The following is a 27,698-nucleotide window of genomic DNA, read 5'->3' as shown; positions in this document are numbered from 1 at the left end:
CCTCGGGATGCCAAGGCCACGTTAGCTGCTGCCTTGCACTGGCAGGAGGCAATCAGTGACCAACAGGTTACTTATGGAAGCCATAAATATTAGTGAAGTGATTCATAACCCGACTGAGCACTGCACATGCACTCTGAGGCATTCATTTTGCTCCTGGTCAGCTTGTGTGACTTTCAGCTCTGGGCACTTCATCACCAAGCATCTTGCACAAATAAAAAGGCCTTTCAATGGATGGTCAGCCCTTGAAAAAAAAAAAAATAAAAAATAAAATAATTGCACTTCTCCAAAGGAGAATGTCTATATGAAGGCAGGTTTGGCCCAGTCCCAGGCTACAGTAATTGAACACTCTCTCCCACTGCAAGCAACTGTTTCTTTGGGTGACTGGTTTTGGTTTTTGTATTTTTAAATCCTAGAGTGCCAATGATTTTTTCCTGTTTTTCAGTAAAGCCTGAGGAAATAGCTAAGGTGGCCTAGAAGACGTGCTTATTCTCATGTTAAATGAAAGACTTTCTTGGACATCAAAGTTCCTCCTGCACTTAATCCAGAATTTCAGAGGCAGTAACACAGATGCAAGGAAGGAAGAAGAGGGAAGCAGAGAAAGAACATGGTGTTGCTTTAAAAGACATGGTGCTTTTAATGAGTTCTGAAGTTCTCAAAAGTAGGATTGTAAATTGCTGTATGGATTGCACAGTAACTCCATCTCTTGCATTTGTTCTTGGAAAAGACTGAGGGGGAAAAAAAATCGCATCAAAGAAACCTCAAGTGAAACAGCACTATCTGCCAGAGCCTCAAGAGGCAGAAGACTAATAAAATTTTGCAAAGCACTCCAAAGTGCTAATTACTTTTTTAGTGCATCTTACAGGGTGGTGGCACTGTAGGGCATTTAAGTGTGAAGAACCTAGAGAGGGGCTATACTTTCTTAGAGCTTCTGTAGAAGATTTTTCAAAAGATGTTTATTTCAAGGAGTAGTTTGTGTACTCCCGGCTTTGGCTGCAATTTTGTGATGCTGTTTCTCTGTCATCCCTCTTGATGTTAATAAATAAAAGTTATTTGATTACAGCAATTGGAGGTTTGAGATCAGTTCTGGCTGTAATGAATAAGCTGTGCTTTCCTAAGAATTAAGAACACAAGAAATAAACTGGTTCAGGTAAGAGGTAAAAACTTGAACCTGGCAATATCCAAGCTCAAATTCATTCTGGCTTAGGGTAAATGGGACAATGCTCTTATCATACAGTCTGAGCTGACAAAACAAAATCAATTTTGATACACGAGCATCCAAAGAAAACACGCTTCATCCCAACTCCCAAATACACTTCATTGATAAACCAGCCAGTGCAGACTGGAGAGGAATTATTTATCTAAGCAAAGAACATTACCTTGGGTAGCATGACTCCTTCTGGGATTCTGCCTCTGATAAGTCACGTCACCAAGTTACTGCACTATGGTGCCAGAGCTGCATTTTTCAGGGCTACCAGTCTGCCACCTTACACAAATGCTAAGGCCACAACGTTGAGGCACAGCTATTTAAGGCTGGATTGATTCCTGTATGTACAGAGCAACTGCATCTCCAATCAATTTCAATCGAAACCACAAATGCTCAAGACTGTTTTGGGGAAAAAAAATCAAGGCATTCAGGTTCCTTTAGATAGATTCAGATGCAGAAACATAAGACTTCAAGTGGCATTTGGTTTTGACACTGAAATAGATATGAAAAAAGCTCTCTCAAGGAATAACAGGAGAAAGTTTGGCAAAAGACACATGCTGCAAAAAATGAAGGCCATTTCTTAACAAGAGTCCACATGCTACCCAGCAGTGGTATACCAGCAGTATAATCTTAATTAGCCAATAAAAGTTCTTAGACAATCTGTCTAGACTTTCTTTTGCCTGAATATAAAATTGGCTTTAAAAGAAATATATGAACAGCAATGAAAAGTCAATGAAAAGCTGTCAAAAAAGCTTCCTGCTGTTTCACATCTGCACCCTGCACTCTTCTTAAAACATGATCATTTAAGTGAAATCCTTCATTTTCTAAGCAGAACTGCTGCTATATTTGAAATTACTTCATTGCAAGCTCACAGTCGGCTTCCCAACTTGCCTACGTATAACTTAACTAGAGGACATCTCTCCTAGAAAGGTATAATAAACACAGCCCAACACAGACCTTCATCTTGAGAAAAAGGAGTCATTAGAAATCATCTTAACTGTGTATAGTCATGTTTTGAAAGTACACTGAGCCTGCCTTGGAATGGTCTTTTCACTGGTGCAGTAACACCACCAATGCCACAATACAGGGGTTAACATAGAGAAGACCCCACTTTACAAGAAAGCCATAATTTCACCAGCTGAAAGGAACTACCATTGCCTAGCTTCGGAGTGACAGAGGCAGGGAGAGGAGACATGCTTCTTCTCCAGTGGGTGCAGCAGCAGAGAGGGCAGGAGCACCACTGCCTCTGCTCTGGATAAGTCTTCCATTGTAAAGCATCTACCTGAAACACTGCTACTTATTATTTTTCATAGGAAGCCACTTTCTCATATCCCAGAGCTGGTACCCAGAGAACTGTCTGACCTCACACCATCACCGTCAGAATGTGGCACTTGCTTGCACTAAGCAGCACCAGGATGCACCAACGCACCAGAGCTCAACCACAGCAGTGAGGGAACAGACAATCGCAACAGCTCCCATCCTTAGGCGAGTGAGCAAGGCTGAGCGACAGGCGACAAGCTGCTCACCCTCATCTCTGTTAAATCCTACATCAGGCTGTGTTTGCTTAAAGGCAGGCAGCCAGCTCACTGGGGAGAGGAGCTGGAGCCCAGAGGGACCCACACCACAACACTGCTTCCTGCAAGTGACACATTTCATAGGTGGCCAAGACAATGTCTGTATCTAACCTTAAGCTGAATATCTTATTTTAAAACCAAATCTGGACTATGGATGCCTGCTCTCTTTGTCATACTGGGGCTATCCCAAACAAAACAGCAAGCTAGTGAAGCATTGACATTTATCATGAGTAAGGAGACAGCTTCAGTGCATATTGCAGCATCCAGTGTCAGCATAAAACCCAATTCAAATTTCAAATGAACATCTGCATATTTGAGCTGCCTTTCCATTACCCAAAGTTTAATCTGTTTTATCTCTGTATTTACACAATGTAATACATGTCAAGTCTTTTTCGGTTAACAAAATAGTTGAGTAATTTGCTTTATTAAGCAACTTTTTGTTATTATCAGGCCAAAAATTACGTGAGCAGGGAATACTGAAAGCACCATGATTTGCATCAGACTATTTGCTGCTGACATGTGAGGTTTCATGTACTGCTGCTGCTGCAGGACCAGACGAGGTACCTTCCTGGCAAGAGGGAAGGGCATTGTCACCACAAGACTTTCTTTAAATAATGAACATCAGTAAGGTGTTAAAATAATGCCAATAGTCTCCATTACAACAGCAAGCTAGATGGCTTCCTGATGCCTTATAGATTGAAAATATATGAATCTTGAAATACCAAAGGGAAAGGAAACAGAACAGCCTGCAGTATAAACTGTGTATATATATCTTCCCAACATCCTGGATATATGTATAAATCTCTTAAAATGCTGTACTGCAGTTCATATTTTCAGCTCGGATATCTTGTTGAATATACTAGAGCAAATAGTCCGGGTATTTCAAACACTGCCTTGATAAATAACTTCCCTAAGAACATGTAAGGAAAGCATATAAACTCCATTGATCATAATTTACTACCTGCTATGATTTTGCAAAGCAGGGTACGTATACCCAGTTACAACGACGACCTCCTCTCATTGATCTTTTTTTCTACACAAGGAAACTGGTCCAAGGAAAGCTTATATAGCTTCAGAGGTAGACAGGGGAATATATTTCGCATGCCCTGAAGATCACTAGTAATGCATGAAAGCCATCTTCCAAGAGTGTAAAGGGTTCAGGATATTTGTCATCCTCTGTTGTCTGAGGAAGGATAAGGAATGAAGAAGGCAAGGGAGGGCGCATGATGGAAGAGGCATCTTAGAATTATTTATGTGCTGCTACTCCCCCATGGCTATGAAAGCTGTTCCTTGCATTAGCACAAAGTGAAAAGGGACTGTGAAGTATGGAAGGTACAAGATGAGGCAATACTTTGCATTTCCTCCTGGGGTGCAGGATTTCAGGGACAGAAACTGGAATAACTTACTGCATCTGATTATATATTACCCTTCAGATGCAGAAATGCATTTAGAGCTGGTCCCAAATGAAGTTCCAAAAAATTCATCCTACTTTGCAAACCAGACATAACCCATGGGAAAACCTCACTGTAACCACAATATTTCTATTTTCCATGGGGAAAGTCAAATGACAGCAGGGGCTTCCTCTGCAGAAGGTTTTTGTGAAATTCATTTTATTTCTCCAGGAAAACTGACAAGACGCTTTGCACCACACACTGGAATAGGCACTGTAGGCGTCAGCGAAATCGGAGCCAGGATTCACAGGCTCCACTCCTCCCCCTGGGTAGGCTGGGAGGCAGGAAAAAAATGTAGTGAAGAGCAAAGGCTCTCAGATGCAACAGTCTAGGAAGTCTGGTTTCAATGTCCCCAACAATAAAAAGGGACTTTGGGGAAGAATTTCTCATCTTCCAGAAGTTTTTAAGTTTTCACAACCAAAGTCAATTTTGTTTCTGATTTATTTTTTTTTTTTTTTGTGAAACAAATGTGATTTTCTAGCCTTTACAGCAACTATCTTCTCTATTCATAGATGCATTTTTCCCTGCTGTGGCTCAATCTTGGCAACCCCAATCACTTCTTTCAACCTTCATCATACGCTTTTCATCTTTCCTTCTCCTAATAGTCACACTTGTCTTGCTGTTTCCACAGACCCGTTCCTTCCTTTTATTGTTCAGTAAATGTGGACTCTCTTCTTTTCCCCTATTCCTCCCCAAATCAGCTTTTGCACTCAATAAAACGTTCTCTTCAACCTGCCAAATGCATACTAACATACTTTTTGTTCATTTGTCCATTCCCTAATATTTCATCAGCTGGGCTTTTGGTTTAATTTCTATCCTTCCCAGCAGAAGATGCATGCGGAACACACACTTAGTTCTTGCTTCTCTGATTCTGTTCCATTCTGCTATCTTTACTAGGAGGAGCACATTACCCTCAAGATGCAGAAAACCTGCCAAAGAACAAGTGAAAACAAAACCTAAACCAACCAACCAACCAAAAAAACATAACCACACCAGGAAAAACCCCACAAGCAAACAAACCAATTAAAACCTCCTAAAAACGGACTGGATTGAATACATCAACTGAGCCTGCATCAAGCCAACTACTTCACTTCTGCATCATGGCACATGCACATTGCAAAATCCAGGAGCATACTCCCAGGATGTGCAACTTGTCTCGTAAAAAGAAAGGCTCAACAATATATTTGTTTGCTTTGAAACAGCAAGGACTTCACCAATTGCTTTTTGCCAGCTGATCCACATTTCACACAACCACAAAAGCAATGTTTTATTAAATTTGGGGTAACATTTTAAAGGGTGCTGGCAGTTATTTGTTTAGCAACAGGAATTGCCTATTTCAGTTTTATTCTGTCCTTGAAATGCTCCCAATCTCCCAATGTTCAACAAATGCCATAAAAAAAACAGATATTCATCATTAAAATGAGTTATGCTATAACTGCAAAAGCAGTCTGTTACAGCTATCCAAGAACACTTGGCCAAGAACACCCTGTGTGAGATCATTCTGGAAGACAGAGTGCAAGTTTGTGCATGTATCAGCATGGAACTGGTCTTGGATTTCACACAAGCAGACGTGAAGGTAATCAGGTCATATCTTTACCTTTTTCGTTCTTCCCCAGCTCTATCTTATTGACTTTTCATGAACCTATTTGAGAAGGAGGAATTACTCCAACCCCTGCTGGTTCCATCATGGAACTGTATCACTGTTTGGGCAGGCAGGCATCTGATGCTGCTGTGCCAGGTAGGTAGGTAACCAATCCGTGAGTTTCAAAGCCCATCACCTTCACGGCTTTCCTGAATGAGATTGTAACAACCCTACAAATCTCCACCAGGTAATTATCTTCCAGTGACAACAAAGAGATAGGAAAATACACATATCACATACATACCAATGATTGGAATTTTTTTGTATTCAAACTCTTTAGTGACATGCCTGTATTTGGTGCCTACACTCCCTGTGTAGTCAAGAGAGAGAAATAGATGTTTCAAAAGGGCAACTCCGATCTCATCACTCTTGGTTACTGCACAGGGAACAGAGCCAACTAACTTTAGACATCTGTTGTGTCTTAGGTAGGAAGATGACTTGCTAAAGAGATGAAGGTTGCATTCACAATGTTTTGAGAAGCTAAAAATACAGGCAGGCACCTAAAGGGATTCTCAGCATCTAAGCCAGGCACCTAATGAGTTTCCCCCAATATCACAGGCAGGTCAGAAGTCCAATCATCACCCAAGAACATGACCCATTCACTCCTCTGAATGACATCACTTCTCACAGGTTATTAAAAAAGTTACAACAGCATAGACCATGCGCACAGAGTAACAGATTTACTTCACAGAGACATGCTTTGCCCTTTCTTTTCCATGATCTGACGTATACAATTGAACTCTAAATGCAATCCAAAACACCCTCGAGGAACAAGCCCAGTGCATCTTCTACTAGATCAGTTACAATTAAAAGGAAATACTATTAAACCTGACAGACTGCAGCATACAACATAAGTTGGTTCAACTTCAGAAAGCTATTTTTCTTGACTTTTTTCTGAAATTGCAAACATTTGTTATCTGACAAAACATAGAAATGACAATAATAGATTTTCTAACATTGCTATTTAAAGTAACATCACTGTACACCAAAAAAACAGATGCAAAAATATTTGAGAAAAACAGAAAAAAATGCAAACCACTTGAATTGCTCAGATATAAATGCCTTGGTTTCATTAGTGGTTTATATATTTCTTTTTGCTGTATTTGATCCAGAAAACAGGTTCTCAAAAAAATGAATAAAGGACATTCCAATTGGAAAGTATAATCATTTCATATAACCAATGCAACCAAAGATGAAGGAGCAGTACTGCTCTGCTGCTTCTCCATCCCCCAGAGACATCCCTCCATCTCCCCCTGCAGACATTGAGCTGCCCACCAGGCAGGAAAGCATCAGGAGGGATCTGCATGGCCAGCAATTCACTGGGAAAACTCCGTTAAGACTTGGACCACACTCTGTACCCTCAAACTCCATAAAAGCACTAGGGTATGAGAGCCTCCCAAGAGCCAAGATACATGACAAACACCACTTTGACAATACCTGGGGTTTTCTATGGCTGGCTTTTGGACTGTGCTTCAAAAACATACTTATAAATCTATTTTGTCATCCTGTAAACTCAGCTGTTTGTTCTAACTGCAATGCTTCAGTTAGAACAAGCTGAAGTGGCTTCTGCCCCTTGGGTTACAGAAGAGAGAGATGCAAGGAACACAGTCTGCAAAACACAGATCCTTCAGCAAAATAAACAGTCATTGCGGTGCACAGCACAACACCTTAGCCCATCTTCTTCCAAAACAGTGACTCATTCAAATAATATTTGAACAGTGATTCTGTTAGAAGTTGGGTTCTGTGAGCTCCCACGAAGACCAGAAATCACAGATCATAACTTCTGGGCATCACTGGATGATGTGTGGTATCACCTGTTGCCAGTATGTTGTGCAAAGCTTCACTAACAAATCACAAGTATTTGTTAACAAATAACACAGTCAATGCAATCTTTGTCCACCACAGTGCATCATGGTGGCTTTGCTAACTTTTTTCACCTTCCCTTCTCATTTTTGGGTTATGTTGTAAAGTGACTGCCTTTTGTAATGACCACTCCAAACCCATTCAAGAAGAGCTTTAGTGGATCAAGCAAAAAGAGATGCTTCATTAACATCAGAATGTAAGACAAAAAGAAAATAAAACAGGATTTTCTACTTGGCAATAGGAATCAGTATTTCATTTGAGACTACAGACAGTTGTACAATTCCCACGTAGCAATGATTTAACTCTCTCATGTTATCTAGCACTAATTTGTGCTAATGGAATTCCCAACAGACAGCATAAAATGAAGTTGTTTTACAAAAATGCAGAATCAGGATTATAGCAGGCAGTTGAACAGACCTACAGGAACCTGCAGAAGTGTTGTGTGAATCACTGGGGATGACAGAGCAGCCCTTGGCTTTTAAAAGTGTCAGCTTCCACATAAGATACATACTAAATTAGAGCACCCTATTAAGATATGCCACACTGAAGATTTCATACGAAGTATCATGAGATGATCCAGATCACCAAGAGCCCAAACCAAAAGATTCAGATATTTAGAAACACATCAGTTTAGGAAACAGATTTCAAACCTTTAGGGAAAGCTGACATATTTCATATTTAGGTTGATAAAGGAGGTTAAAACAGTCTTTGCTACAGATAACAAATCCACCAAGAATAATTTCTGTAGGAGGTACTTCATTGTATGAAGCCAATTTGTAAAGAAACCAATGATTCGGGAGATTATACCAGTTAATGAACAGATTTTAACCACAAGCAGAAAAGTGGCTCATCTGATTATGCTAGAGTGATACTTATTAGATATAAGGGCAGTGTGTCTCTCAGGTATGTCAGTGTGTGTACACGTACTGTTTTTACTAACAAATATGAAGCTGGGAAAATCAGGATAAAGAAGAAATTTGAAATTATGTTCAGGGAGAGTACAGAAATATTATTCAGGATCACTGCTGGGAAAAAAAAATCTGCTTATGAGGATAAAGAGAAGGATTCACAACTTCAAGGGCCTCATCTTTGCCCTGACAATGAATGTTTTTTGATGTTTCTTCCATTTCTGAGCAAATTCAGCTCCTGCAGCGTGTGCATCTAGGCCGTCCCTGCTGCATGCAGATGTTCCCAACCTTACGTAACAGATGTCTGCGCAGCACACGTGGATCACAGAGACAGAGAAGTAAAGAAAAATATCTTTAAAATCCTTCTGCAGAAAAAAAAAAGAGAAAAGATGACAAAGAGACTGTCGCAAGTGTTGTGCTTCCTATGCTGAAGTGGATTAAAGTTTACTCTGCTTTTTGTTCTGTCAAGGTGATGATAGTCCTTTAACAAATACAACACTGCAACTAAAAGTCTTCAGAGGAATCTTCAGGATATATAATCGTATCAGCATGCTGGTACGCAAGCTTTAATCTCATTTTACCATATCTTTAGTACACAGGGAAAGAAGGCATACTTTTCCAGCATTTTTCTCCCCCAGTCCTTTCCAATGTTTGAAAACTTCGTCATCAAAGCTAATACTTGGTTTGTAGATTGAGATACTCTGTTACTGACATGATGCACTGTACAACAGCAGGTCTAGTTCAAGCAGAACTGTGCTCAGAATCAGCATTCTTGAGTGGAAATACTTATTTCTGAGATTAAGTTGGACAAGAGAGCAATAGAAAATAAGAAGAAAGAGGTAAAGACAGCGGGCATATGGGATTGCAGATCCGGAATCCTTTTCTTTACACTGTTTGTGCTGCAGCCTGTGGAATGAGCATCAAAGTCTCCACAAGCAAAGCAGCTAGTTTACTCATCTGTGAAATCAGGCAATTTTTGGAGAGAAAAAGATTAATAAATGCACAGTAGATCTTTCATTTATCTGTTAGGAGGCATTCAAGTGGTCTTTTGCTAATGACTTCAATATATATATTTCTTACAGATAGCAATTAACCTTCTGGTATAGTTTAATCTTAAAAAAAAATCAAAGATGAATTAATCTTTGAAATTCAAGTATTCCATTTTTTCATTAATAATCTGAAATTGTCCTTTAGATTTTCCATAATTAGACCATTCCCCTAATTTATTAATCCCAAAGACTGCAGAGCATGTTTCAAATCTTCATCTCCTGCCACAATGACATATTCAAACTTGCTTGAAGTACTCATAATAAAGTCACTTTGCAGAGAATTATTAACTCAAAGGATCAAGCAAAGTCTTTATATGCTAAAGCATATTTGAAAACTAAGCAGGGATAGCACTTCCTGATTCAACCGAGATCTTACAATTTGCGAGGGTGAGTAGAAACAAGTTTGGATAAAACAGTGAATTTAGGATAATTAACTTGCTACAGATCCAAGACCAAAGATTAGAAATGTGATTGTACCTATAGACTAGACCTTCCTTTCTGGCAAAACACATGGATTATGAGATACAAGGCAATTGTCTGACAGCTCATTATGACCACTTATTGCTGGTGTGTCTCAAATTTTGACTAATTACCTTTGCTCCGGGGCTGTTCCGGCTCCTGGCAGATGTACTTGGTCCTAACGGCCACATTATCACAGAGGAGATAAGGACCTCTGCTCTGACACTTCTCCCAGCTCTATTGTTCCACTCACTTAAAGGTGGGGGCAGGATTCATACTACTTCAGTGACCCCCACAGCCAGCAAAGATCTCAAAGAGCAAACCAGGCAGCACTGCATCATCTTATCACAATCCAGGCAGCATGGGGAAGCCAGGACTAAAAAGAGCTTGAAGCTGTATATGCACCTCTTGCATTTCCTCATTTGCACCAGGCTACAGAGCTCATCCTGCTACTACTTTGGTTATGTATTTACTTGCATGCTGGGCTCCCATATTTGAGAGCAGGGGAGAAGTAAGTGTGTTTGCACACAGACGCGGTGTTTCTGCAAAGTCTCGCTGCAGCCTTGCTGGGTGTTTTGATGGCTGCTTTGACCTGGGGCAATCCACTCAGCATCCAAACCCAGAGCAAGACCAAAGCCAACACACAAATCAAGCAGACAATGCTGTAAGCATAGCGCAGCTCCTCCTGATGAACATTACTAACAGCTAAGTGAGAAATGAGGTAAACCATGCCTTACGCTTAAAACCCTCTGTTGTCCTCCATGCTCCCCACATCACTGCAGGGTACACCAAATATGCCCTCTGAGCTGGGAAGAAGAGATTATCCACTGTCTCACTGATTTCCAGGAGAACTGGATATTTTGACTACAGGAAAAAATCACTCCCACCAGTGCTGGATTTTTGTTGCTTCTGGCATGAGTTTTCCAATTAGTGAGAGTGTTGATTGGCACCCCAAGCACCACATTAATCTACTCACATGGCAGCAACAGGACCACCACCCCATCCCTTCTCCAATCCCCGCAGTGTTATAACAGCATGGCACACATTGTCGTGCTTGACTGCGTATCTTTTGCAAAGATACTGCATAATTACACACCTCAGTCAGGCTACATATATTTGAACCCATCTAAATATATTTATACTCAAAGTGCAACTGATCTTGGTAATATTTTTCTACCTTGTGAAGCCTCTTGTCCCTTCTGTTCCTCATTAGAGCAGACTGTTCACTTCATGCGTTCAGACACATGGCTCTATACTACTCAAATGGGTTTGCATAGACAGGTCAAGTGGCTACTAACTATACCACAGCTGTGAGTCAGTGAAATTATTGCTGCTTATTGCTTCATCAGGAGGCTCTTTCTAAACCCTGATATTGCAGCAATCACCTGACAGCCTGCTCAATTATTTCTTTTGCATAAAACATCCCCAAGGAGACACAGTCACATCAGGAAGCAAGAAAGCAACTCCAAGCCACCACACCCTCAACACCATCTCCCTCAGAGCACAGGCAAATCCCATTGCAATAAGACTCCCCAGAATAGCACCTGAGAGATGGTCACAACCACCCCTGAAGTTGGGGGACACAGTGCCATTTCCTCATAGGGGATCAAGGTCAGGGGATCAACCTGTATCTCCAGACAGCGTGGCTCCATTAAACATCTAGACAACAGGATCTTCTTACACTTCCCTGGCTTAAAAAACCCAGGGAACTTGTTGACAGGTATTAAATCCCCTCAGAACTTCACCTAAGCTTCATCTGTCTAACATAAAAACACCAGTGCAGCCCTAAGGAGAAAAAGCTGCTGCACTGAGGACTGGATTATTCCAGTTTCCAGACAAGGCAGGCTGCTTACAGGAAAGAAAGTTCATGCACTATGCCTGTTATTGTCTTAATCTTGCAGGTGTGACCTATATCACCTACACACAAAGCTAGTTTAAGCAGGATATTCTTTTGGTTTTAAGCTTTATATTTTATGAAGGACACTGAATTACATGTTGACTACATGAACAGCTCCTGTCATTAATTTAATTCTACAGAAGATCTATAAAATGATTCAGTATTATTCAGCTAGAGTTTGTCCTTGACTTAGAGAAAACATTTCTGCTAAGATTTTGCAACAGTGGATATTTGCAAAGAAAGTCAATTTTAAATTATAATGAACACTGGTATTTGTCACTTTCTGTGGTATTAAACCAAGAATCATTTTCTTTAATACCACATAAATATGCATTCAAACGAACAGACAAATTTATGCAAATATAGGTTCTTTCTGTGATATCAATACAATGAAATAATTCCGGATTCGCCTCTCTAAACCCCTTTCTTTCAAGAAGTGCGGTCATCTTCTCTGCTCAGTCCTTGGATAATGCTGCCAAAAGCGATCCATCAGCTACAACCCTGGCAATTTGGGAGCACACTGACGCTCCACCTCACTGATAGCACACGGTATTTGCAAAAGCAGAGTGAATGCTGTAGAACCAGCTTTGCAGCAACCAAGAGATGGAAACCTCTGACGGCTGCTTCAGAGCGACACCTGGCCTGTCCTAGTCCTTTACTTTCATGCACTCACTGATCTGGCTGGTGATTTACGATTCCAGTAAGGGAATTGTGGATTCCATTGTGCTGCTTGCATTTAACACAACACCAGGGCAGTTACTGGTGGGAGATCTGTAAGTTCATTTTAGGAATACAATAGAAATTTTGGTGCAATGATGATGGGTTCCCAATCAGGATATATCATTGAAGGCTTCTGGAGATGGGCCTTGCATGTATCACAACGCCATGTAACAAAGGACATCATCTGCTTATTTTTCCTCACCAGAAGAGGAATCAACTTTAAACAATTCAATTTCCAAACATTTATGGTTCTGGATAGCAAATCAGCTTCCCAAGGATTTATACCTCTATTCCCTGAAGTGCCATCTAAAGTCCTCCTATGCTCTGGCATCTCTGAAGAAACTTAGAACTATTAATGTTGAAGAAAAAGTTACGGGGTAAGGGGATGAGAACACTGACAAAGCAGTCAGAGCTTCAGGACAGGTCTCCTCTATGTTTTGCACTGGAACAGGAAAGCAAGATGTAGAATTGGAAATTCCTGTCAACAAAATTATGAAGGCTCAACTCAACACCATAAGCCTGACCCAGAGCAAGACACAGCATTTCCTTGTCCTCTTGGAACATCTCTAACTGGCAAGCAACATTATCTGACACAGTTCGGCCTCCTTGGGATACCATCGAATGAAATCAGTGACAAGAAAAACATGATGCATCACACCAAATGCCTGATGTGCCTCATACCATACCACTGAGTTTGTTGCCTCCGTATCCCAGGCCAGTCATCTTTGAGCCTTCAAGTCACAGATTATAAATTTTCTCAACTGAATTGGTCAAGAAAAATGCTAAAGAAAAGCAATACAAACCAGGCAGCAATCTGAAAGGTGAACAGCAACAGTATGACACAAGTCAGTATCAGGTAACAGGTAGTCTTCACAGAATTTCTAGCTGTGGAGAGATAAAAGCTCAGCATTTTACAATCTGTCTTCTACTCATGTAAACATAATATAATGCCATTCAGTGTAATGGCTAAAGCTTGATAAGACTCAGGGTTTTCTATTTTCTCCAGAAATGGATGAAAACTACTGAGGTTTCAAACTCTCCGAAACTCCAAGGCAATTTTAGAATGAAAGTATCTAGGAGCCAGTAAAGAGGATTGCAAAGAACTGGAGCAACTTTAGAGCCAAATATATGTTCTAAAAAAATAACACAACATTTAGTACAAAATAACATTCATTACTTCTATAACATTTTCTGGGGGGAGGACGGGCATTGCCTACCTGCCTCTCTGGAAATTTGCATGAAGGATTCGACTCCTTTCTCTCCATAATTCCCTTCAGATGCCAAAGTGGACACATAATTCCATCCCAAAGCTTTCACAATGTCCACCATTGCTTGTGCTTGGAAGGAATCTGGAGGAACCACACGTGAGAAGAAATCATAGCGCCTGTCATCACTCAACTCTGGTGCAGTTGAGGCATAACTGATTTGTGGGATCTGTAGAAAAAAATAATTTCTGATAAATATACATATTCATACACTTCTTACATTTCTTGCAGCAGTTTGCTAAAGCGGTTAGCTTCAGCTAAGCCTAAGTTCATCTTCACTGTCTCCATCTACATTTCTCCACCATGTTCCTTGATAGTGTACAAGAAAAAGAAACAGTCTTTTCATTGCCTTAAATTTACACCAAAAAGAAAAAAAAAAATCATTGATCAATTGAAAACAACTGTATATATGCACATCCACAGTTTCTTCCTTTCAGGCAACCTTAATCAAATACATCACACACAAACCATTTTTCTCACTACAATCTTTTTACTGGTGGTCTGGTTTTCAGAATATCAGGTATCTGTGAACCTGAATGTAACTTAGTTTAAATCTATATCTGCATTTCAGCTGAAAACCAGAAGGATCCAGCATCCATTTTTGGAGCAAGGAAAAGCTCTTCAACATTAAATGCAACTCCAGATTATAAAAATAATAAAAAGAAAAAGTTTATTTTTCACTCTGATGAAGAACAGTCATGAAGATTAGTGAGCATGGACATCTCTGTTCCACAAAGACAACCTGGTCATGTTTCAGCTCTGCCCTATAACTCCGCCTGCCCATGACAAACAAGCAACTGTTTTTCCTTCTCACAGAAGAGGATGAAAGAGACTGAAACTTACATTTTATAACCAGAGAGACCAGATTGTTTTTCAGGGCTATTTTCTCCTTGATAACAAAGGTCCCTAAGCAGTTACCAAGCTGACAGTATGTTAATCCCGAAACCCATTATGCAATTGTTTGAATAACAGTCTGGGACTGCTCCTTAACATTAAGGAACCTGCCATAATTCTCACTTGAGATGCCAAGAAGGAAAAAAAGAACAAGATTTGCAATATAAACAAACATGATCATATATAATGATTTGAGACTTCTGGGCCACAGAAGGGTCAGTATTTCATGCCTCAGTACAAGCATCTTCTGCATTCTCATATTCTGTCTCTGCACAGCATTCTTACAGGTATTTACTGCTCTCCTATCTTCTCAGAAGAATAAACATATTTCCCCAGGCTCAATGCTACAAAGGGTTCAGCACCTTCAGTTCCCACAGAGTTCAGCAGTAGATGAGAGCAAATGCAACACTGCTGCAGAATCCACACTATATCTGTACATCTGTATGCGCAACTACCACACCAGAGTAAAAGCAGACCTGGAAAGCTAAATTGCTGCTGAAAACCCAGCAGGTAAGTGAACTTATCTAAACCACCCAAAATTATTAAATACCCCAACATTTGTTGAGACACGTTCCTGTTTCTAAAGGTACTGTTTTATTATAACCCACATCAAACAGAACTTAAGACCTGCTTAGCTTCGTTCTGCATCAGCCTAGGGAGAGTCATGTCTTGTAGCCTTGCTCAAAACCCTTCACTGGAGGGATCCCTGTGCAGGGAGCTTGCTGAATCAGGTCCCTGGCATAGTGCCACTCTTACTTGCTATGAATTATTAAAGCCAAACACTAAAACTTCAAGTGGGTGCTCAGGCTGTCACCATGGATGTTGGAGAACTGAATCCCTGTCACTTGGCATGGTCTTTCCTTGGGATGTGTCGTGTCACTCCTTTGCAGGCCACTGGTTTTACAGTCATAAAGGTGGCTAATCAAGCTGAAGGCTGGGACACTCTAGGTTTTTAATGCAAGACAGCAGTTGTCTAAAAAGCCTTGCCAGACTTATTTTAGATCTGTGGCTTGCAGACAGCATGTTGCTAGCAAGACCTCACAGTGCTTGAGTCACAGAAAATTAAAAGAGTTAAAATTGAGGCTGCCGGGAAGAACACAGTGTGGTGTTGACCACTGGTACATGATTTACTTGCTCAGTATTTCGCCTAGAGGCCAGCAAAGCTTGGGGACCACTCTCAAAGACAAACAGATCGATTACATCAATTTATCAGGGTTCTTTATTTTTAATCTACCTTAGGGATGACTTTCAGCTAACACCAACTACTGCAGTTGCAGTCAGAAAATGCTGAGCACCCTGGCCATCAAAATTAAGCTTAATTCTTAATTTGTCCTTGCCTACAATTGCTGATGTAATAAATAATTGATGACATTTTAGGATCACTCTTCTCATTTGTACAAAGCAGCGCAGCTTGCTCAGCTGCTTATCGCCTTAATTCATCTATTCATTGGATGGTATATTAAGTGGAACAGTTCACCAGGCTGACTTTCTGGGTGCTGTTTACCTAGTCCTAATTAGACAAGCATCCAGTAAATGACATCCGGTCCCCCACACACAACCATACGGAGATAGCCAAGTGCTGGGTGTTTTTTTAATTATAAATAAAAGAAAGGATGAAATATGATTTTTTTTTTTTTATCTATGGCAACTACGTTTGTATTCCAACTTGCCAACAACTGTTTTTTTCAACTCAAAATCAAAAGGAACATATACAGCCCTTTTACAATAAGCAAGGCTTCTACAGAATGTGCTCTACTGCTTATATTACTTAGGGGAACTTTGGGGGCTTTTTAGTCTTTTTTCTCTGTCAATAAACCATTAACCACTTCTGGCTCTTCTGATCACTTGCAGTATAAAAAGCGTAAGTTTTTCTTTACTGATATTCCTTACAGGTTAAGTAACATAAAGTTATATAGATGAGGAATAGAATTAGCATAAGATTTTGTTTGAATATGGGGAGAAAAGTCCTTAACTAGATACAATACAGACTGGAGCTATTAGACTTTAACATCGTCCAGTATGATGCGTTTAACTTTCTCCTCCATCATGCTGCAGACACCTACAAAAAACATTTTCCCTTCCCACATGTTTTCCTGTGCATGCAGGCAGCATCCCAGATGTCCAAACAGAACATCTGTTTGCATCAGCTAAAACCTAATAATTCAGCATTTTTTCTTCTCTTCCATTTTTTAACATTCACATCCGATTGGATGTGGACAAACCTCCCACAGACTCAGCCGGAAACCTTTCTCCCGCACTTCACACCATATGCTCCTCCACATCACTGTTTTGTATTTACTAAGAGTGACTTTAGTTTGAAAAACACATCATCATGTTAATTCCAGGCAAATCTCAATGGTCAGGCATCCTCTCCTCCCTGAGATCCCTTCATACGGCTTATGCACATCAGACCATAGCCATAAGACAGCACACACCACTGGTGCTCACCAGGTAAGCTCACAGGCATGCACCTTCAGCGCCCAAGAACATTGAAGCAGACTTCAAAATAAAAACAGATTGATCCAGCTTGAGACCCAACCCCAAGCTAACCAAACATCACCATTCTCTGATCCCTGAAACAATGCAGACTGGATCACCATTCAAGAAGCGTGAGCGGGGACCAAGGGCTGTCATATGATTCTCTCCGATGATGGAATTTATCCCTTTGGTCCACCTCTCTCAAACATGAGCTAGTGCCTCTAGAGGCCAGTTAGGCCTCCCCATCAGGGCAGCAGGCTGGAGCCCTCCCAGACTCACACCATGCAAACCAACCTCTTATCCTGGGTCCAGGAGGGCAGTGGCTGGATGCACACAGACAGGATTTCAGATTAAAAGGCACAAAAGACGCCTTAGTAAAGCTATCCGCATAAAGCCAGAGATAAATAGACGCACATTTAATAACCAACTCTTCTCCACCCTGATCAGTGTGTAAAACCTTTAGCACTGCTGCAAGGTGCTGAATGATCAACCCTGGAGCGAGCAGTCTCCCTTTCACATACAGACACAAGATGAATGAGAGAAAGGCATAACAAGCCACAGTAGAACACCAAGGAAGCCTGAGCAGTAGAAAAGCTTAAATGTAGTCCTACTGCTACCTAGTGAGTCTCCTAAATGTCCTCGCAAGATTTGCCAATCACTGCCAGTTTGGATTTTGAAAGTGGTTGTTATGGCTCAGACTTGTGAACAAAAAAGCCCTCTGACAGTACAGATTATCCTGCACCGTGCTCAAACCGCACAAAAAACTGGAAGTTTATCCACTTCACCCAATTTACACACTAAACAGAACCAAAATATAAAGGTTTGTTTTCACTTTTCCCAATAGCTGTCCCCATTTTTACAAGTTTTTAAACATATGGCTTCTCTCAAGCCTTTGTGTCCTGCAAGGGTCCAGTTTGAGACATCCCATCCTGATGCCATGGGAAGAAATGGGACATCAACAAACCCAGCAAGCATTACAGTGACTTAATGTCAGGATCACAGCACAGGGGATTTTAAATGAGGTTGTTGTTTGGTTTTAGAGGTTTTGTTTCTTGGTTTTTAATTAACCAGATAAATATTTTTCATCTCTCAACTGGTTTATTTTTTCTTCCATTTTGGTAAAATCTGTTATTTGTCATCACTATCTCACATTCAAGACCTTAAAAGAAGCAAGCTCTCTCCTTCCATCACATTTTTCCTATTTTCTGTTCTGAAACATGTCTGAAACATCAAGAAGCTCTAGGGAATTACAGTCTGCTTTCCAAATGGCTCTAACACCTTGCAGAAGAGTTGTGTTCCATAAAGCACAGGAATAAAAATCCCCTTGGCCTTTACACAGCAAGACTGTGAGTGAGAAAAGCCTGTGGTCCTCCTCTGTGACTTGCACAGCAGCCAGAGCCTTCACCACCATAACAAGACACAGCTGTAGCTGGAGCTTCAGAAGGTCACTCAGGTGTTGGCAGATGAGTAAGCAGATCACTGGTATGGGAGGCAGATCCTCCTGAAGACAGTCCTTGTGTTTACAGGACTATGGCAAACATCACACTCAGGAGTTTTCCATATCATCTGCCTGGATGATGATCTTATTACAGTAAGAGTGAATGATTAATACTGGGAACATTGCATTACTCAGTGATTAATTAATGTTAATTTATTTTTACAATTGAACATTATTCTTCATTTACTTCATTTTCTTCTGTCAATGGAAAGGTCTCTCTGGATCACACCTTGTTGCCTCACTTGGAAAGCAGCGCTTGTTTGTGAGCAGCTGCACCAAAAGCCATGGCAGAAAACACATCAGCTATCGTCTCCTAAGTCACTATTTGCAGCATCAAATATCTTCCAGCATTAGAAGTTGGAACTGCTCATATCAGAGTAAAAAGCAACTAAAATACAAACATGTTCCACTTCTTCATTTCAAACATTTTTTGTACTGTTGTCTCATCCCATATCCTCCTTGTCTCACTCTCCAATAGATCCTTCTTTTCAAGCAAAAGAGAAAGTGGTAAGCTCCTTGCTAATAGGCAAGTGTCTCAACTGGAAACATGCAAGAGACCCAGTGCGAGAAGACAAACTAACTCTCTGAAGCTGCAATAACTGCTGGAAGCATTGGGCTTCCTGCCCACACCTTCATCACCTCTGCCTCACTCTGCCTGCAAATTCATTTGCACAGCCAAGAACCTCACAGATCAGCGCAACCATAAAAATAATTACTGCTACTACGCTACTTCAAATGTGATTGAGTTCGGCTGCATCTCCTCAGTAACTTATTAAAAGATTAATAAAATGGTGCACCTGAACCCAACTCACCAAATGACAGTAGTTTTCTAACTTCAGAAAAGGCAATTTCCCTAAGGACCATGTGCAATTAAGATAATGCATGAGTATACCTATTGAGATATTAATGAGCTCCCACTAGGGTAATATTCAGTTCACAGTTTGCTGCATTCTTAACTTCCATTTCCTATTAAGTTTTATTGATATGATTTCCTGACAATAGAAAAAAACCCCACTCCACTTTGATAAAGCCTCTTGAACTCATTTACCAGTGCAATGTCAGTCAACACAAACTGCAGAATCCTGCCAATACCCTAACTTTACAAAGCTAAACTGTCTGAAGACTTTTCACTTGGCTGCAAAGCTCTTTGGTGTGAACTGATGGATGTCTAAAAATCTCAAATCTGTTTAGGTCTTGGATTTTATTCATGTAGAAATTTATCATGTCAGGACTTAATCATCAGTTAGTACATCTACTCTTTGTTCACCACGTAACATCTCAAATTGCATAACAAACAGCTTCAGCATCCTGTGAACTGTATGTAATTGTTTTCATTGCCTTCAATTAAAATTATTTGAACTTCCTAACTAGCTGTTTTCTATGGGCAAACCTCCTCTTCACTTGCTTCATTTTCACTTTGTTCCAAACAGGAAGAAAATTTTACCTGACAGACAAAGTAAGATCAGATTATGACTAAAAGCTTGCAAAGATAATAGGAATGAACCTTCCTGCTGATTTCCACTAGGCTGGAGGGAGAATTAGAGTTCACTCTGTTTTGTCAAGGAGATGACATCTGTGGGAGGTGCAATGGCCTCAGGTCTCACCTGCCCAGCAGCAACCAGTGGCCTCGTGGCACACCAACCACCTACTAGACACGGGGGTATACATAACAAACATCATCTCTGCCTTTTGTTCTCCCACTTGCCAGCCCTTCCAAAAACTAAACACTGCTAAATCCCTAGCTTTGGGTTGATTTTCTCAAGATTCAATCTAGCAGCATGTGCCCTATTTCTGTCCCAAAAGGTGCATATGAAAACAAATATTACTACCACTCTTGCTCTAGGGCTCTAAAAAGACTAGGAAATAACATCCCCAACAGTCTTAGGCAACGATGAGAACAAATCCTTCTCAAGTGCTTTGATTATCCCTCCTTACTGTGCTTTATGATGAAATTTTAGGAGGACATTTCAAGCTTTTTTATACTCAATAATGTTGCCAATAAGAAAATGAGGCAAAACAATTAACAAAAATGTGTTCATATAAATCAATTTTAAGAGTTCTGTCATAGTCTTATAAGGTATTTACATATAACAGACCTGTTGCTACATGCAAAGTTACATGACAAGAGTAAATTCCTTTGAGCAGTGAACTAAATCAGCACATCTAAAGAAAGGTATTTGTATAACAGAAAATTTTCAAAACCATTAATCTATTTACAGTTCACCTCTGTTTTCTCACTGTTTACCTATTACTAAAGCCACCAGCGTTCAAATATGGCCCTGTTTGCTCACTTTACCACCTCTCTTATGTTATCCCACAGTGAATCCCTAATGATGTATTAGGGATCAACACAATCACCTACAAAGGAATCAGATGGATATTTCATAAGGTACAGGAATACAAATATAAACATCATCAAATACAAACGAGAGGCTGAGCCTGGAGAAGGAAAAAGCATTTAATAGAACAGAAATATTTTCAAGAGCAACAAAAAGAAGCACTAAGAAAATAAACCAAATAAGTATTCACATACACATATTTTACCAGTATCCAAGTTGACCCATGCCACCAAACCATACCACACTGTGCTGTGTGAGCTCCATCTCATGCTACCTGCCAGTATCATGACTTCAACTTGACCACAATGACTATTAATATGTCATTCAAAGGGAGTAAATCCTGCTTTAAGGACAGATTGTCAAAGTGCTCAGTATCTGCAGTCGAGGGCCTATGTCAGCGATCCCAAGCCTTGTGTAAGTTCCTTTCTTTTTTTTTTTCTTTCTAGTTGGATAGCAAAATTCCATACTTAGGAAAAGCTATAGATGTTCTTTGCAAATCGTCAGTGAAAAACTGGATGAGGTCACTGCTTTGCGGACCTATCAGTATCACTCAATTCAAGACTGACAGTGATAGGAGAATAAAGTAGTGTCAAGAAGGGTAATGGATGGACAAAGCACAGGAAACTACAGGGAGAAGTTATCTTTAATTTCATTTCACTGAATTGTCTTGCTGTGCAGCATAGACTCAGGTTCAACACATAATGAATACACATTAGAAGCTCCATGCAGATTATTCGATGGAAATTAAAAGGGAAGGCCAGTCCTATTAAAAGACTTACTGTAACTGAACAGTGCAGTAATAGACCTTAACAGAGCTGTTCTGACAGCGATGCACCACTGCTCTGACATCCTGACAATATGGAGCAACATAGTGTACTCTTGTCCTTTCAGAGTGATGCCTTTGGCTAATAAGACCTTTTAAAATTCACAACTCCTTGATTACCAATATTAGAATGGATGCAACCAATTACTGAAACAAACACCTCCAATGCTAGTTTGGTTTTCTTAAATAACTGGCCTTCTAATTTAATGCCTTTTTTTTTTTTAAATTAAATTCAAACCTGAAAAGAGCCCATTTCCAGGTACACCTTTGTCACCAGTGTAACTGTCACAGCACTAAAGCTGAAAGACATCCTGAATAACAGTGGCAAGCTGGGAGTATTTTCTGTACCTGTAAGGTCTCTCGCTTGCTCTTCTAGGAGAAGAAAGTACTCCTGAAGAAAATAATTGTAGCAATTAAGGGAACAATAATTACAGCAATTAGTACTGTCCACATGGCTCATGGGAGCACTTTATCAATTCAGAAACCAGGAAGGAAAACGTAAACACATAGTAAAATGAGATGTATCCATAAATATGAAATATCCCTATATTTCTTCTTGATGACCTCTGCACCTAGAAGTAGGTCTGTGTGTGACAACAATGCTTATGGCATAGCTTGGATTTTTATAGCTGCAGAATAGTAGGTGAGCTCTGAGCTTTTAGAGGCTAAAAGATCCTTGGACAGATGACTTGAAACCAAGATCCACAATTTTAATGAAATCTAGTCATAGCATGAAAATAAGCATCTCATCTCCTTGTGAGGCTGTAAGTAATACTGTCCTAATAAATAAGGGCATAGCACCTGTCTCAAGTTTACATATAGTGGAATAAGGATTGACTGTTTATAGTTTCATCATTAATACTTTCATTTGCCTAATCTGTTCATTAGGGTGTTCAGGCACACAAAGACCGATACCCAGGTTTCACTAAATGTATTCCAAGTGGTTTGGATCTACAGATGCTTGTACTGAGTCAATTTATAATGGACCTACAGGCTCACTTGTCTTCCTACAGAGGCACAAATGAAATTTTATATAAATCTCTTCCATGACACTACCTCCCTCTCAGAGCAAGGTTCTCCCATTCCCCCCTAGGTGCTTTAACCTGCTCCCACCTGACCAGAGTCAATTCCTTGCTCTCCTACAGCACCAGAAGACACTTGAATCAAACTAAAGAAAGAAAAAAAGAAAAAAAGAAGTCATTCTCAGTCATGTTTATCTATTACCCAGGAGGAGGAGGTACATGAGCAAAGTGGGTAGCATAAAACATGGCTGCAATCCCAAGTTTTTGTCCCTAAGGCAAGGGCACCTACATTACCTTCATATGAAACACGTAGCCACACAAGACCTCCTCAAAGACCTACTGCAAATGGAGAAGCCAACAAAGTCACAAAGCAGCAGTATAGATATAACTGAACTCACTGAATGCTTTGAGATTTACAGCTCCAGGCTGTGCACCTTCCAGTAGACCAGGGCTCTCTAAGCAACCTGGTCTAGTGAAAGTGTCCTTGCCTGTGTCAGTAGAGCTGGATACAGATGAGCTTTAAGGTCCCTTCTAACCCAAACCATACTGTGATTCTATGACTCTTTTCCATGGGCAAAGAGCATTCTTTATAATCAAGCTCCTTTGAGCAGAGTTTATGAAACAATTTAAAACCTTTCTTTCACTTAAAAATAATCCGTTCAAATCTTTGGACCAAGCTGTACCAGAAAGCACAGTTCCCACAGTACTGCTAGTGCAAAAATAGAACATCTTTGATGAAAGCAGAACAGCATTTCAACACCACTGTCAATATTGCACATTGTTTTTTAAAAGGGTGAGGCTCACATGGAATTCAACTGCTCTTTCACCTAGTACCCTTTAGGGAATTAAATAAAAGTATCAGAATATGCTGTAGCTTGGACACAAAAGCTTCCTACATATTTAAGGCCACTCCTTTAAGAGACAAAAATGTGTTCCCCTGTGTATCAAAAGACATCATGCTCTTTAACACTTCTTAGCTGTTGTGTTACAGCACACCCGCAACAATAAAAAATAGGTTATTTGTGTTTGCAGGTATTATTTGCGTTTGCAAGACCAACTGTTACCATCTGAATCGTTAATTTTTCCAGTAAATTGTCATACTTTGGAACTTCTTTCATTTTCAAACATTCCTTTAAAAAAAAAAAATAGCAAAATACCACAAGAAATCAGTATTTGAATTTGCACTGCGATGGAAATTTGTGTTAGCAAATTCCTCTTTGGGCATAAAGTAAGGTTTGCGTAATCATGAAAAAGATCATTTCTAAGTTATCACTTCTCAGAAGTAGATTAATTTTTATTACTTACTGTCCTGGGTTCAGCAGTAGCAGTCATTTTTCTCCTTCTTGGTATCTGGTGCAGTGCTGTGTTTTGACTTTCGGCCTGGGAACAGAGCTGATAACAAGGACTCATGAGCCTCATGCTCTGCCAGGGAGCAGGGGAAGCCGGGAGGAAGCAGAGACAGGACACCTGACCCAAACTGACCAAAGAGGTATTCCATACCACAGCACGTCATGCCCAGGAGGTAACAGGGAGTTACCCGAAAGGGCTCCCGATATCACACACTGGTGGACTTAAAACTCCCCCATTCCTCTGCATTTCACAGAGATGCATTTGCACACCCCTGATGCAGGCAGGCAGAGACACAGGCTCCTTCCCCCATGCAGGCTGGGTCCTTCCTCCCTGAGATACAGGTGTGTGCAAGACAGACAGAAGCCTAAGTTTTCCCCCAGTTGACACAATGAACACAGGTGATGGGAACCTCTTACAGCTCCTTCCTGCAAGCAGAAATACTTATTCACTTCACCATAGAGATTATTGATAATAAAGACAAAGGAACATGTACTATTATGAAACTTCAGCATTTAATGTTTTTAAGTGAAATATTTAACTTAAGAATTTTAGCTAGCTTGCTCATAAACTGGCAAGGCGATAAAGCTTTACTGGTTTGCAGATCTCATGGATGAGATATGACCAGCACAGCACATTTGATTTTACAATACTAACTAGAATATTCCTCCTAGGATACATCAGTTAAAATATGAGTGGTGATTGCCCATGCATTGCAATGCAAGAATGCACAGCTCTTCGTATTTTATCTCCAGCTCTGATAGAGTGAAAGCTAGAGAACAGCATTAAAATAATAGATGGTACTCTGTTAGAGGTAATTTGAAATCTTAAAGCATCAAAGGATCTTGCCTATTATGAGCTAATGCTTCAAGCCAATTTTTAGCTGAACTCATGTCAGGTGATGGGAGTACGGTGACCCTATAACCTTTCTAAAGGCCACATTTTTGTAATCATTTGGTAAAACAAAGCTGCTTATGCAGCAATACTCTTTTCAACCTCAAGCTGTGATTCAGATTCAGCCTACAAATAACACATGGATATTCCACCACAACTTAATCCCATGACAAACTAAAGTGTCTAAAACATAATTACAAAGATATTGTATGAAAAAGAGAGGAAGAACAACTTTATAAGAGGCATATTCTGTATTCTTTGTGTTTGTGCTAAGGTTGAATCTACTTTTGGGGTTGTTTACTTCTACCGCAGTCTAAGAAAGCATAAGCGTTATCTTTAGCAGATAAAACAGGAAGTGGTGTTTCAAAGGGAAGAAACCAAGGTCTGTCCATTAAGTGCTACAGATTGCAAAATCACTTGTGTCAAAAAACGCTGTATTTCTACCACATTGCTAAGAATAAGATTAATAGTTGTCTAACCCATCAGGTGCTTGGAAATGGGAAAAGATAGGGAAAGGCTCACATCAAGACTTTCCAAATCTTGCACAACAAAGCAGAGGGAGACAGAGGGCATGGCTGACTCTTACATGGCCTTAACATGCACTTTGAAATCTTCTAGATGATGAAAAGTCATTTGAGTACTGGAGCCTATTTCCTACAGCATGTAGATTTACCTCTGGCAAGGCATTCTCAGAAGGATCATTTCAATTATACACAGAAATGCTGAGCAGAGAACCAGGGTCTGTACGTCCCCTACACTCACATACAGGACATGATAGCTCTAGTCAGATTTGCTTTCCTGTCTTTTTACATATATCATTCCAATACACTCTCTGCATTTCCAAAAACTGAGAACTCACTGTGAACAGATAGAAAAGTCACATATGTACACCAGGTGTATATATATAGAAGTATAAATATGTTTGCAGTGATAGCAGCTCAGACATCCCAATACGGACTCACAAATTCTAATTATTTTCAAAATAAATCAGAACCATTAGATAAACACAGCAAAGCAGCTTTTATGTTTTATTTATGTGTACACATTGCTCCACTCATCGCAAACATATAATTGAACCTTATATTGTCTATGCATATTTTAAAATGTTTTTAATCTGCAAGTATAAATCTCATTGATTTTGAAAGTAGACACCAACAGTAAAGACTGGTTCAGCAGACAGGCTGAAATATAGAAAAGCTCAATAGCATAACATAGCTTTCTGAAAGTAATACGCAAACACAGACACACACAAACCCAGTGCAGCAGAAACAAACTGCAATGTGGTACAATGAGAAACAATCATCCTCCAGAGCTTAGTTATTAGCCTAAATGAAAGCTGTTGAGTTAGTATTTGAGCATATCTCATAATTGCATTTCTAGATGAGCATCCCTGTTTATGTTCTGGAAAATAAGGCTGTGATTTGAATATTTATTCCTAAATTTTCAATATAGCAGTGTCTTATCGTTAAGGAAAATAAAGCCTTTGGGCTTTTATCTTTACAGAGTAACACATCTGAAATCTGTCAATACAGCTTTATCTATAGTAAGTGCTTATTTACCGCATCATTGTAAAGTTAAACTTTCAGTAAGCAGCTGAATCTCATGATGAGCAAAACTGACTTCCTGTGAATGACTGATCAGATACTGCAAAATTAAGAATCTATACTCATAAAAAAGTCTCCAAGCATTCTTTATTTTAATGGAGATTCTTGCACAGAATGAGACTTCCTCCCGCATCCCTCCCCTAGATCCTCTACAAAAAAAACCCACAAGGATATCACAGCTGCGTTTCAAGTAGTAAAATAGTATTTCAAAGAGGATTTCTGGAGCTCATTTCTGCCCTGATTCACTTCCACATGATACTAGAACTATTCTTTCATTTTAAAGTGTGTCAAATAATATAGAAAAGTATGTTTCTAGGACACTCACACACTGTGGTTGTCTAAATGTTTTTTTTTTAAGCTGAAACGATTTTGCTTTGTCTTTGCACAGCATTAAAAGGTTGACACCAGAGCAAAACTCTGGGTTAAAAAGAGTATGTGCAAACTCTTCTTCAAAACTCTTACTTCAGTTATGGTCATTCATAGCTACATGCCTCAACAGGTTTTTCTACTTTTTCTTTCCGTCCTGGAAATAGTGCTCTCTGCACTGACTACAGATGATGCCCAGGATGAAACCAGGGTTAACTACAACTGGAAATGATGAATCCAGAGTTAGAAAATGCACCTTTGTTTATGATCAAAGTGACAGACCTCCCCATACCAAAACATCAGCCTGCATTATGGGAACAGCATCACCTCTGCAAGCATTTCCAGTGATACCAAGTAGCCAAAGGGCCTCCCAGTGAACCTGCAATACTTCGGCATGCTGC

At 40.0% G+C, this 27,698-nt stretch overlaps 1 protein-coding gene across 9 annotated transcripts in view; it reads right to left on the bottom strand.

The window, feature by feature from the left end:
* Positions 1-27,698, bottom strand: part of GRM7 (glutamate metabotropic receptor 7) — a 295,511-nt gene that overhangs the window by 182,662 nt on the left and 85,151 nt on the right. For all 9 annotated transcript variants that reach the window (XM_061354207.1, XM_061354213.1, XM_061354214.1 and 6 more), the window contains exon 2: positions 13,985-14,201. In XM_061354207.1, the coding sequence (XP_061210191.1) occupies positions 13,985-14,201 (217 nt within the window). The remainder of the gene's footprint in view (positions 1-13,984; positions 14,202-27,698) is intronic.

Source organism: Neopsephotus bourkii, unplaced genomic scaffold (assembly GCF_033783945.1).
Source record: "Neopsephotus bourkii isolate Nb327-2 ecotype Australia unplaced genomic scaffold, CSIRO-AGI_Nbou_v1 NB_719, whole genome shotgun sequence".
In the NCBI taxonomy this organism is placed as follows: domain Eukaryota; kingdom Metazoa; phylum Chordata; class Aves; order Psittaciformes; family Psittacidae; genus Neopsephotus; species Neopsephotus bourkii.
This window is presented reverse-complemented; position numbering and strand designations above follow the sequence as displayed.